This window comes from Echeneis naucrates, chromosome 3, assembly GCF_900963305.1.
Source record: "Echeneis naucrates chromosome 3, fEcheNa1.1, whole genome shotgun sequence".
Taxonomy (NCBI): domain Eukaryota; kingdom Metazoa; phylum Chordata; class Actinopteri; order Carangiformes; family Echeneidae; genus Echeneis; species Echeneis naucrates.
The window spans coordinates 20,008,501-20,022,559 of record NC_042513.1 but is presented as its reverse complement, the minus strand read 5'-3'; the positions used below and the strand labels follow the sequence as shown (position 1 = coordinate 20,022,559).

Genomic DNA, 14,059 nt, shown 5'->3' with positions numbered 1-14,059 from the left:
CTGAGAGGAAAACACACCACTATTTGCTGTGCCTGACCTCACACCTACTTTGCATCATACACTGGTTTTAGTCTTTTACGATTCAACAAGTGTGTGTGTGTGCCCCCACAACCTGTGTGGGTGTACACTGTGTGCTGCATGAATGGATTCTCTGTGGTCCACTTCAGGTTGCACGTAAACACGCACTCCTCATTTGACTGTGTGTGTATGAATCTAGTTTTAGTTTAGGTCGTTTTATTGGAACTGCAGTGTTGGACAGTAAATATACAAATCAGGATTCATTTTGTTGCAGGTTGCGGATTGAGAAGGCCACTCAGTTTGTTTCAGATAGGCTAAGCTGGAGGAGCTGAAGCCCTTCTGACGTTAAAGGAGAATTACCATACATGTGACTGGACAATGGGACTATGAGTGGACCATTTTCAACATCTGAACAAACATTTTTAAAAATATAGCATTGAATTGGACTCAAAAGTGGCGTACTCTAGCGTACAGCAAAACCTGCATGTGACACAAGAACACGAGAAAAACCGTCTTCGCAGCACACTCACTTGATTTGAAACTTTGGAGTTTGGGCTGATGTCCTTGCTCATCTGATTGGTCCTTTTTAATACCCTCAGTCCCTGGCATAGGCATGTATACATTCATTCCTTCATTCATTCATTCATCCCAGCCGAGGGTGGGGTACACCCTGGACAGGTCGCCAGTCCATCACAGGGCCGACACAGACACAGACAGAGATGGACAACCACTCACACTCCGACCTGTGGGCAACTTAGAGTCACCAATTAACCTAAACATGATATCTTTGGGGGCAGCACTGGGGGCAGCACTACTCCGGTTTCCTCCCACCGTCCAAAGACATGCATGTCTAGGTTAACTGGTGACTCTAAATTGACCATAGGTGAAGTGTGAGTGGTTGTTCCTCTCCGTTTGTCTTTGTGTGTCGGCATGTCCAGGGTGTACCCTGCCCCTCGCCCCATGTGAGTTGGGATAGGCTCCAGCAGCTCCGTGGCCCAGAAACGGAAAAGCAGTAAAAGACGGATGGATGGATGATATCTTTGGGCGGTGACTCGTGCTGACCCCTGGAGGACTAAAAACTGGTCCAAGATGACGGCTAACAATGCAAACCTTTCAATCTCCAAACGGTTTCAAGCCACGAATCTCTCTAAAGAAGAAAACACAAGAAATAAGATTAAACTGGAAGTTTTGGGAACTTGTGAGCCACCTGCTGTTTGGCAGGTGAAGGACAAAAACATCTTCATTGTCATAGTAAAGGTGAGTGCTAGCGTTAGCTAACGTTGCTATGGGTCATTAGTGTCAGTTCACTCCTTCATTCAGCAGTAGTGGCAAAGCACGAACATTTTGGTGAGGTTATAACATAAATCTAATCAAAACTTTCTCCCTTCCAAATGTCAGGTAAACCATTCCTACAGTTTAACTCACCCACAGTTGACAGCTGCAAAGATGTGTGTACTTCGTTGGTTGCCATTCTTTGCCCTCCTCAGGGACGGAGGCACGTCTGGCAGGCAGAGGAAGTAGCGTCTTTTGGCCCCCAGGGGGGGCGTTCTCACAATGGCGTGATGTCACGTGAAAACTATGAATTGGCTGCTTGGCTGTTCTATGGCCAGGTATGTGTTATTCCTTCATTATTTCATTTACACAGAGCAGTTAAAAGTTCTAGATTTTAGGGAAGCCAGCCATCATTATGCCAAAAAATTAAAACGAAACCATCGAAGAGATAGCAAAAACATTAGGTGTAGTCAAATCAACTGATAAAAAGAAAAAACGGACTGATGAGCTTAACAAGCCAAATGCCTCAGAACTCGATGGACGTGACTTCATGTTGCAGAGTGACAATGACCCAAAGCATACTGCAAAGATGTGGGATGTTCTGCAGTGACCAAGCCAATCGCCTCTCCTGAATCTGACTGAGCATGCTTTTCACTTGTTGACAAAAAAATTGAAGGGAAAAAACCCAAAGAGCAAGCAGGCACTGAATAGAGCTGCAGTAGAAGCCTGGCAGAGCACCACTGAGGATGAAACCAAGCATCTGGGGATGTCAATGGGCTCTGGACTTCAGGCTGTCATTGACTGTGAACGATTTGCAACAAAGCATTAAAAGTGGCAATGTAATTTATGATTAAAATGGTTACATATCTATATTTTTTCTTTTCAAATCCATCATGGTTGTGTACAGAGTGCTGAAAATTGTACAGATGTTTATGAGTCTGTCTGACTCTACATCGGTGTTGCTGTCATGTTGGCCCAGGTGAAACTGGCCTGTCAACAAATAAATCAGCTGCTGCTGTTCTCAATAAAAAACACTAACAATTACATTGACATTTATGTGAATAAATTCACGGGTTTATGGCTGACAAGGGATACAAAAGCATATGCATTCATCAATGTTAGGTTCATGTTGCTGAACTTCTTGTTTTGCAGAGAATATATAGTTGAAATTTGGAAAATGGAAATGTAGCTCCATCAGAAATGGCCTTTACTCTCCATGGCCATAAAAATGTCAATCTAATTCTAATAAAACAGGTTTCCTTCTTCATAAAGGCTCTCATGTTCAATTGTATTGAAAAACGTTCCTATTATTTTGTTCTTCAGATATCCATTCTAGAAAGACTTTGACATGTATTCTGTTGTGCCTCCCTCTAGTGGCTCACCTCTGATGCTGTAGTGAGGGGGGGTGGGGGGGTTCCACATAAAAAATCAAACAATTAATATTTATGGTTGATGGCGCTGGTGCTCCACAGCAGGAAGGTCACTGAACCAGTTCCCAGGCTTTGGGCCTTCATGGGCAGATTTTGTATGTTTTGCATTCTCAATTGTCTGGTTCAATGTAAACTAGAAACAGGAATCATTGCATACATAAGTCATTTTACACAACATACAGCTTGGGGGCAGCATGGTAGCTCTATTGCTTCAGAGCAAGAACACAGTGGGTTCGATTCCAGGGTCTGGTGCCTTTTTGTGTGTTTGCGTGGTTTCCTAAAGGTACTCCGGTGTCCTCCCACCGTCCAAAGACATCATGTTTGGGTTAGTTGGTGACTCTAAATTTTCCGTAGATCTGGGTGTGAGTGTGAGCCTGAGAATGCTTTGCATTTAGTGCTCAATCTCGAGCCCCATGGGTCTGAATAGAAAATAAATAATCACCAAAAATATGCATTTTTTTTTTACATGCATACACATTTCTACAAATGTTTAACTGTAAAATGACATATTAATGATAGTTAGCTATTTTCCTTTATTGCAATGTAAAAAATGTAATCCATTTAATAAAATACAAAGGCAAATGGACAAATATCTCAGCACTCATGAGGCTTAGAAGATTACTCTGTGGATGGATGATGCTGAAGAGACTGATATATAGAGTGAATCATGGTCATACAATGCAGCCAGCTCATGCATGATTGTCGTGCTGCTGCTGTTTAATCGCATCAATTCCAAATAAACTGAATGAACTGGACTCACTTGCAGCAAAGAAGTATGACATCACACAGTTACTCACGTCTTGTTCTCTTGGTAAATTTAAAGCAGCAAAAAAAAAAAAAAAAGACTTTAATCAAGCTCTGCTATCTTCTTTTTTCCACTCTTACAGCCATAAGATCACTTGCCCTCCACCTGGCTGTGAGGCAAAAGGAAGTGAGGCTCAAAAATATCCCTCTGTGTCTCCTGGCACGAACAGGATATCAGAACTGCACTAACATCCAAGGGAAATCTCACACATTTTTCTCAAAGACACTTTCCCACGGTGTCGAGGGATGAGGGGATTTCTGATGAAGTCAAAACAGTGACTGCAGAGGTGAACTACAGCTCAGCTTGTGTTTGTGCGTGAGGAAAATGGCAAGCAGGGCGTGATAGAGACAGGATATACAGCGTGCTTGTGCAAATGTGGCTGTGTGTAGTAGTGTAAACTGTCCAACTTCTCTGATTCCAAAAAAAGAACCATTGTGGGTCAAAGGTCAGCGTGTGGGTGTGGAAGCATCTCTCAATTTCTTTCCTGCAGGCAGATCAAAAAGAAAAAGAGGGTCTTCGTGTAGTTGAAGTCATGGAAACATAACAGGTTGAAACCACAGCCGAATTTCCACATTCTACAGCTGAATGTGACCGTCAGCTGCTTTCAGTCAATTAGAGCAAGACTAGCTCAATCACCTACAATTACTTTTTGTAAGTGGCCTTACAGGGTTTCATGTATTTCCCCGTCCACACCAGCACAATGCTCAGCTTCTAAACCGGCATGACACTGAGTTGAATCCAGTAAAAGTATTACACTGGTTATGCATGACCACCTCACACAACCCCACATCAAATTACCTGAGCCTCACTTAAAGGGATAACCACCTCAGAAACTGATGAAGTGGTGGAACTAAAATGTAAACAGCAGGCATGTTACATGTTAACATGGTACTTTCTTCCATGGAAAACAATGTTAATGACTCAATTTCAACTGAAATGCATAAAATGAGTTCTCAGTCCATCTGAGTTCAAAGAGGATCCTGTGGCTAAATTTGATGTTGATCCATAAAAAAAAAAAAGCATACCCCTTGTTGCCACAGAAAAGGTAAATATTTCTTTTACCTGTAAATGAAGAATATCATGGATGAAGATAAGTTTCACATGACAGTCTGTCATTTTCTTTTGAAGTGTTTCTAACACTGCCAGAAATGAGATGCTGTTATTTAATCAGTTAAACATATAAATAATGCACAGGGGATCCGTTTACTCTTCTCTAGTTCCTACAATGCATTTGAAATACTAAGGTGTGCCCAGCAAACAGAAAACACACGGCTCCTGTGTGCTATGAAAGATTAGGTGTACATCACAATGTAAAATACCTGAGTGACAATAATTTCTTAAAGAGGGTTTACTTTTCTTTGCTGTGAAGAGATAATCTTGAGTTTTGGCCGAGTAAACGTGCCAGCCTCCCCTTTCTCTGCTGTTAACTTCTTTCGTCTCAGAAACGGGTGTCGTCGGCGCCGCAGGGATGGTGACTCCCCTGGGATCAAGGATAGGCAAGTGTTTCCCTTCTGCAGCAGGAAATGGGCGAAACCTTGCCCAAAATTATGATTCCAGCACTATGGCTTGTGAAGGAAGCCACTCCTGATAGCACAGGCTATAGGTTTCCTGTTGTGGGCCAACATTTTTGGCCTCCCCGAGCGCTCTAGGGAAGGCTGAAAAACAGGACCACTGAGAGCCTGTCAGAAAGAATAAAGCATTACACATTTACAGTGTACGACTTCTTTCATACCTTTACCTCTGTTACATTCATTTAAAGTTTAAGGGATACAATAACCTGCATGCAACAGTCGATGTTTTACAATCGCAATTCACTGTCTTTTTATTTTAACCATGGCTGGAAGAAACATCTTTTATTGCGCTGCTATAATGAGAAAAATGATGATGGATGACCTTCAACCTTTTACTTCTGAACTCAGACAAAACTAAAGTTAAAACCTTAGAGAAGAATTATCCAATCAATTAACCATCAGCTCCACTGTTAGGAATCTTGTCATTTTTGACGAGGACACGTCCTTTGTCCCTCGCACTCAGCTCGTTAAATCTCAGAGAGCTCATAGTTCTTTATTGTCCCAGGAGACCACTGTTTCGTTTTGCCCCTCCTGTCCCCGTCCTACAGCTGCTGAATCATGAATCATCAGCAGTACCTGCTGCTGCAAAAGATACAATGAGTTACTGTTACACACCACTACTCATTTCACATTGTTACTTCTTCTGCTAAAAACCCTATTTCGCCTACTAGTAATATTTATTTCTGCACATTTAGTTTTTAGGTTTATATCACTAGTTACATCGGTATGTTTTTGTTTTGTTTGTAATTTTTGTGGCATCTTCTCCCCTGCTCTTGTTCTGTGTCATCCCTCTGCGCCCCCCAGCTCCCTCCACCCCGTCTTTCCTCTCACTGCATCGCTCTCTCTGGCTTGTTCCCTTTCTCTTTCTCTCTTTAACAGCCAGAGCGGTCAAGGCGGATGGCTTCCCTCCCTGAGCCTGATTCTGTCCGATATTTCTGCCTTTTAAAGAAAGTTTTTCCTTTTTCTGTAGTGCTTTACTCTTTACAAAGCCAGACCAAGTTCTATATGGAAAGTGCCTTGAAGTAACTCTGTTATGATTTGCCGCTATATAAATTTGATTTGCAATAATATCAAAATCAGTCAAAGGAGCCTGATCCATGTGAAGCAACATCAACATATTGTCGATTTCCCATCATGCACTGTTTGAGAATGACCTTGTTGTTTCTTCTTTTAAAAAAAAAAACGATGCAACTCAGGATGTAGGCTCTAACCTCAACCAGTTACTACGACCAGTTCATGGTGAATTCAAAGTAAAAATATCAATGAAATTTCAATTTAATATTCATCAACGTGACTATCAATTAAAAATGAAACATGTTATACTTAAGTTGCTTTCACTTGTTCAACTAATTTATTTCTGTTTGACATTTTGAAAGCTTATAGTGATTGAATTTATGATGAAACTCATTGTGAAACTTTTCTTTTTAATTGCTGGGCTTTAATTCAACCAACTTGAAATAATTTTCACTGCACTGAACATTTTAAATGAAGTAATGAAAAAAAAAAGTAAAAACAATTCAATACGTGGAATATAAACAATATTTGAATGGAATTGATGATGACGATAATAAAGCACATGAATGGAGTGGAAAGCTCAGTCCTTCTTTTAATGTACTTAGTTAGTCCAACATAATTTCAAAAAGGTTTAATGTAACTGTTTTTAGAAACAAAATATTTTTACGAGTGCAGATCGGCTTTTGTTTGTCCAGGTTTAAAGGTAACTGCCTCAACACTAATACAACGGAGACGAATCAAGAGCTAAATCGACACGTATTTCATTCCAACAGTGATTTTACTGAAGAAAAAGTAAAACTGCTGAAGTCTGATCATATTTTTCCTTACAATGACAAATTATTTTCAAAAGACTAATACACACCTCATGCTGCAAAGATGAGATTTTTCAAGACTCATCACTTCAGTTTTTGTAGAACTTCCTGAGGAGCCTCCCCATATAAAAGTTTTAACAAAACATATTTATGGTACATACATCGTTTATTTACACTTTTTACCTAGTTTAGTGTCATGTGGAATTTTTGTTAAAAAAGAAAGAAAGAATGCAGTCAGAATGTAAGAACATGTGAAAGTTTTCTTATCAACAGTTTATAAGTCACTGCTTCAATAATCATTCTTAAAGTCTTAAGTTGCATCTTACAAACGTATCGATACAGGATGCCTTAGTAGACAGTGGTGTTTAAAATATATAACTCTAATTTACCTGCATTTTACTTGGGCCTAGGCAGAAACCTCAGAGACGTATCTCAAAACCAGGACAAATGAAACTAACTCAATAGGCCTGATAATACAAAGAATATGTCCTTCTGGTTATTGGTGAAAAGATCCTTTAACTCAACAAAGGTTGTCAAAGCACATTAGCCCAACAACATATCAGAAAGAACGTTTTTAATAGTTGAAATAAATACTCTATTACATGCATGATCAAAACACTTTCAAATAATATGCAAAGTCTGGTAGATAGTGTAAAACCTATGGCACACACATACAGCAGCTTTTGAAGAAGAATGAATTCACACATTGTTGAAAAAAAAAAAATGGAGACACTCAGATCACTCTTTCCAATCTCACAAAGCACATGTAATTGAGCAGGTCAGCCAACCATAGGTTTACACAGAAAGGCTACATCCATCATCAAGGCTGGTGTTTTCACTGAAGCTGAAAACTGAGGTAAACTTTTCAGGTTTGAAGGCTGCTGTCTGCTGATGAGAGCGTCTAGTCACATGACGATGGGCTAGGCTTTGGAACGGTCTAGTGGTCCGGTCCCGTCATGCTCTGGGTCACATCCAGCGTGACTCAAAACTGCTGCTGTTGGTTCTGTGCTCACTTGCCTTCTGATACACCTCAACCACACAGACAGCCTTCTTTTGATGTTACTCTGACTCTAAACCTGATGAACAGGGATAGCCCAAGTGAGTCTCTTTGGTATGTCAGAATAGGACAGAGAGGGCTGCAGACCATATTGCCTCTCTCTAATTCACAGAATGAGAATTGACTGGTGGCAGAGTCCTTGGAGAGGAGCGTTCTCTGAGTGCCTGAGTGAGAAGCGTGCAGCCGTCAGACACAGCACACGCTGAGTTGCGCAGACGCTCCCGGTAGTCTGCCATTTTGGAGCTGCTCTCAGGATGCTGGGCAACGTCCCTGAGGCCCTGAGTGAGGAGGACACAAGCTGAAACCACACTCATGGCCCCCCCTAACACTGCAGTCTGTACCCCTTTCCCTTCAGTGGAGATACTTGCAGCTCTTCCCAGGAACTGAGGCTCTGTGGCAAACCCAACCAGGGCGCTCACAGCCTGAACCAGGGCGGCACTAAAAAGGACGCAGCGGTTTCTGGTTAGCTCACTGGGCTGTGTTTTCACCTCTTTAACACACGCTAGGAAGGCAGTGCCACTTGTGCTCATGCTCTTGACACTCAGTTTGAACTGTTCTTTTGCAAAGCGGTCCCTGGACCTCTCACTAGCCAGCGATGAGATGTCCGTCAAAGTCTTGAGGTTGGTGGAGATGTTTTGAGAGAGCTCAAGGAGGAGCTGGGGAGTGAGGTCTGGAAGGGGTGTGATTCGGAGGACACCACAACACTGTTCCACCTCGTGTCGGCAGCGGGTCACCTTGTACCGGTCCACCAGACCCGGCAGGCAGGGCTGAGAGCCAGGGGTCTCCACGGCAGCGAGGTACGCTGCATGGGCTGAGCGCTCTGTCAGTGACACCACAAGGTCAGCCATCTCCAAGAGGCGATCTCCCACCTCGATGTAGCGGCCCATGTTCAGTTGGCTCTGGATATCATGGGTGAGGATGGAGAGTTCTTTAGTCCTGGCAATGACTGTGTCTCGGCATTGGTCAAAAGTGTCTGCCACCGCCACGCCTTCAGAGGTCATGACTGGCCTGGTCTCACTGGACAGCAGCAGGAGGTCAGCCACCAGCTGCATCTTTCCTTTACATGTGTCACAGACGGAGGACAGACGCCTCCTCTGCTGCAAATTGCCACTGGGTGTGCTGGTTGATCCCTCACTAGCTGATTTTCCAGAACCACCACTAGCCATAATAAGGAGGGGACAGGAGTGTGTGTGTGTGTGTGTGTGTGGGGGTGTGTGTGTGTGTGTGTGTGTGTGTGTGTGTGCAGGGGTGAGGGTGGGAATCAAACTTCTCCTCTGGTAGGGTTAAGCTACTGATAGTTTTCTGCTGCTGCACACTGCATTGTATTGTTTAAGACATTTTCAAGATAACCCTCACCTCAACACTTTTTACCAACTCCTTAAAATAACAACTGGCCAAACAGTCTTCCTTAAATGTAATCAAACGTACATTATATGCTGACACACAGGACATGTAGTCTTGATGTTAACATGAAGAGAAAGTGAAAGTCAATTACTGAATTCACCTTTGTTTGAAGAGCATCCCCACTGTTAATTTGTTTCTACGGAGTATAATAATAAAAGTGTAGACTATGATCTGGGTCCTTGGTTGTTAGTAACTATAACATTGGAAACAGCTGTTCAAAATGCCCAGAACTTCGTTATGAGTTTAACTTTAAATGAATTCAAATTAAATGCCCTCAACAACATAATCCATTCTTACAAAAAGTCAATATTCTTGTTACAGTCCCAGGTTCTCGTAGAACAAATTCACAGATTTATGAATTTTTTTTTTTTTAAAAAGGAAAAGAAAAATCACACACAGGCTGCAGTGCCACCAAGGTGCCTTATGAAAGGCGATGTGCAGATTGAGAATTAGGTTATGAAAAATATGTCAGGAGCTTCTCATCCAAATTGGAGCAACATCTGTTGAAATGCTTCTGCTCTTTTCCTTTAATGGCTGCAGCCATGAAAACATCCTCAACATTTGGTAGATGCCCTTTTGAGTCTTCTTTTTTTTTTTGTTTGTTTGTTTTGTTTTGTGTGTGTGTGTGACTGTGATCAATAGGATATCATTTTGTGTCCACGCGCATCGGAGCCCTTAGTCTGACACAGCACCGAGATCTTGTCCGACTTGTTCCCACTGAGTTTGACCGGCCTGGCGCACTCATGCTGGTTCCAAACGGGGCAACACCCGAGCGGCTCTTCTGGATCCCGAGAAGAGCCGTGTTTCCCTCCAGCACCATCATTTCATGGGTCCTCCCAAGTTACATCCACCGACAGGGGCGAAACACACACACACACACACGCACACACACACGCACACAAACACTCACACACAAACACTTCAATCCGCCTTCAACCTCTTCTTCTTCAGACTGAGTCCCGGGTCAGAAGCTAACAGTTGCTCCGGCCGCTCCGACTCCATAAGCATCGTCCGTCCGTCCGCCCCGCGCCTCCTCAGCGTCGTAACCCGAGACCTCGCGTGTCCTCCGCGGGGAGTTGCCTCGCATGTCCACGCCACGATGCGGTCTCCGGCGGCCGATCTCGCTCGCGTTTTCGCCGGATCCACGAGCCCTTTCAGCCGTAAACTTAGCTGGAAGAAGCGTCCGCTATTCCCGAAGAGCCAAGGCGGTGCTGCGCGCTCCCGCTACAGGACTATGAGGAAGCGGGGAGGGTGTGGTCCGGGCTGAGCGGCCGCTGGACTCGGCGAAGTCTGAGCGCCGGAGGAACGCCGGTGTCCGCTCCCTCCGCTGCCCATCCTGTCCGTCTACTTTGTGTTATCTGGCGCCGGCGGAGGGGGGGGAGACGCTGGGTGCGCGGTGGCCAAAGAGCTCAGTGAAAAAGCAGCTTTTACTTTCGGGGACTGGTCGCCGAGCTGCCATGAGACATCCAGCTGCGTCAAGCTGCTAGCCGCGCTAGCGACACTCAGAGCGGAAGCTCGTGCTTTCAAAATAAGAGCCGAGCGGAGCCGAAATGGGGGCAACGCGGGGGATGTCCATAAAGTCCCTGTACAACTAGATACAGCAGCAAATGAACGCACAAATATGTGGAAATTCTTACAAAATGAGGAGTAGATATAGATAGTTTTTGCCTTATTTAACACACCTCTACATGGACACATCAGGACGGTGGATTTCTCTCCATGTTCGCTCATCAGTGATCTTTTGTTTTAGGTCAGTGATGTCTGCATGGCACCTGAAACACACAAAGGCCACAAAACCACCGAGTACTTACAACAAATATGATTAAGATATCTCATCAATTGCCTTTGTAATATTTTTTTTATTGTAACGAGACTTTATGGACACTCTGTATATTGCTGGTATTTTATAGGCTTTCTCAAATATGTTAAATTATTTCCCTCAGTATCAATCAAGATGGTCTCAGGCTATCTGAGATAGAATTTAATTTAAAAGACAGTAATCATCATCTTCTTTTTTAATTAATTAATTATATACATATATATATATATATATATATATATATTGCTCTCTGTACTGTTTGAGTCCACCTAGATACTTATCCTGTTCTCCTGTAGAAGCCTTCTGGTGCATCTATCAGAATATTAAACATTATTTAGTCAAGGTCTAAGCCAAAATTAAAAGATGAAATGAAAATTCTTCCCTGCAACATTACACATTTTCTGTGTTTATGAGGTGAAACTGACCTTCGAGCTCAAATCTCACCCTCATTACAATGCTCACTAGGGTTAGGGTTAGGGTTAGGTTGGGAGGGACATTTCAGCATGGAAGGGACCTTTTGGGTGAAGGAGACTAAATTATTGTTTTAGTGCGACTGCCTCTTGAACACATTCTTTAACAGTGATACATCCTAATGAGTTTCCGTGAGATAAGTGTTTACAATTCCCTTGAGTAGTTGAAACAGGATATAAACTGATGCATGCACAATGGACACAATGAATTATGTAATTTAACTGAATTCTTTGTTTTAGAGCTTTATTGTGGCAACAGTATTCTGAAAAAAGTAGCAATGCCACAGAGTAACCACATTTGAAATTTTAATTACTAATTATGCATAGATTTAGATTTAGATTTACTACTTTAGCACCTGTAGAGTTAAAGATCTTTAAAGATTTTTAAAGATCCCTGAGCGTCACAGGTGTCTCTCTTTGGTAACTCCTTTCAGGCCTCTGCTCGGACTCTACCTTGCTCACTCCTTTCTTCATTTGCTGCACCTTTTAAGGAAGATCATTTTATATTTGTGCCATTTGTATTTGGGTTGTTAGTAATTGTAATTGTGCAACTAAATAGACACCGTTAGACACAGTACAAAGAAACACCCATTTCTATTTAATCTGCATTCCCTTGATGTTTGCACACTTCACACAGACAACAGAACCACTTCAGTGCTTGCAAACTCGCTGATGACTGATTGATGAAAAAGGCTAATTGACCCACAGGGTTAATAGGTATTGTGTAAAATTTCTTTTCAAAAGCTTGAATGAAATAGATGTTCATGTATGTGTAAAGCTAACCCTCCAGTATTAACATAATGCGGAGGTATCAAGTAAATGTTGTAAAGAGTCTCTGGTTGTGTGTTCAGGATGTGCTTCCTGTGCTCTCCTCCCTGAATGCACTTGCCCCCCAGGGAAGCTGGGGAGCCATACACAAAAGCAGAACAGTTAACAGCGCGAGCAGTTCAAAGATGCAGTAAACTGCTTGGAGATTCAAGCTGCCCGACCTCCTATGAAGCTTCTTTTTTCCCCCCAATATTTTTTGCGAACCAGTAACACATGTCAACAGACGTAGGTGTTGATTAATTTGGATTCATCTTAAATTCCAGTGCCAATTATATAATCAGAGAACTCTCTTCTTTTGCCCTTTTCACTATAGCCTGAAGAACTCCTGCACCACCTCCACCTGCAGTATCAATCTGAAGACCATCTGCTGTGATGGATGTTAGCTCCAACCAAGTGACAACTGACAAAGCGCACAGGTTTGTGAGCAGTTCTAACCCCAACCCTTGTTCTGCACAGCTGCATCCTCACCTACTCCCCCCATCCTGTTCTCTTAGATTTAAATCATGATAGTACGCTGTGCTCCATAAGCTTTGTGTATTAAGAAAGAGCACATCATGGACTCATTGTGAATTAAGTTTTATACATTGTCACAAAAAGTTTTTTTTGTTTTTTTTCCAGCGGATAATCTTTCCAGTGCCATTATTGAAATAATTGAAGGTGGAAGTTGTCATGGAGCATATCAGCTATGAAATTCAGCTGCAGCGAAATCACAAGTGGATGTATTTATTAAATCCATGTGAATGACAACTGCTTCAAGACCTAGCTGTTTTAGCTGACAGGCTGAAGTGCTAACAGCAGTGCGCATCTGTCACGTTTTTTGGGGGGTCCTTCAAATAATTCTACTTCTAAATATTATGTATGAAAGGTATCTTGATAGAATTTGTAATTTACAATTTGGAGCCATGTAAATACATTCTTTGGTGGATTTATTATTTTGAATGGTCACTTTCTGCTCCTTGGTGAACTTCTGGTTGGTCAGTTCAAACTAATGAAGATAATACTGATGTGAAACTGCTAAATACTTTTTGTGGTATAGTTAAGCCATCACTTAGTCACAGTTTAAAGTTTAGTAGATTCTGTTCAGCTGCTGCTTTCAGTAACAGTAGAAATAAAGTCAGAGGTCGGACATTAATATCAATATTGTCCAAAATTATGAACAAGAATGAATTACATAAATATGCACAGATTTTTTTTTATCCACAGATAAAGAATGAGGAAGCTTATATATGTTGAATGGTAAAAAAAAACAAAAAACTTTTTGGTAGGAGGTTGAGATTGTGATGAACACACTGTGAGTGAGTGTCAGTGCTGCTGTAGCGTCAGCGGGACTTGCAGCTGCATGGCACAGTGCCTTTGGGTGGAGCCGACCAGAGAGGAAACAGCTCCTCAGTTTGTGTCAGCTCAACTGATCTCTGCTCTCCATGACCCCACGAACCCTGCAGGCGCTCACGTACTGTCTAGTCTCAAAAATCTGACTACATCCTCACCCAGAAAAATTATGGTTCCTTACTCTCAAATTCAGGATCACCAAAATAAGAATGTATTAATACTAACAGCAT

At 42.3% G+C, this 14,059-nt stretch overlaps 1 protein-coding gene and 1 long non-coding RNA gene across 2 annotated transcripts; one reads left to right on the top strand and one right to left on the bottom strand.

Moving 5' to 3' along the window:
- Positions 1 to 6,667: 6,667 nt before the first annotated feature.
- On the bottom strand, positions 6,668 to 10,869 carry tlnrd1 (talin rod domain containing 1). Its single transcript, XM_029498220.1, has one exon. The coding sequence runs from the start codon at positions 9,143 to 9,145 to the stop codon at positions 8,081 to 8,083; it is 1,065 nt and encodes a 354-aa protein (XP_029354080.1). The 5' UTR covers positions 9,146 to 10,869; the 3' UTR covers positions 6,668 to 8,080.
- A 160-nt stretch (positions 10,870 to 11,029) lies between these two features.
- Positions 11,030 to 13,626, top strand: LOC115041473 (uncharacterized). Its single transcript, XR_003840607.1, has 3 exons — positions 11,030 to 11,133; positions 12,814 to 12,916; positions 13,119 to 13,626. It is a non-coding gene; the product is annotated as an uncharacterized LOC115041473 (long non-coding RNA).
- The last annotated feature ends 433 nt before the right edge of the window (positions 13,627 to 14,059 follow it).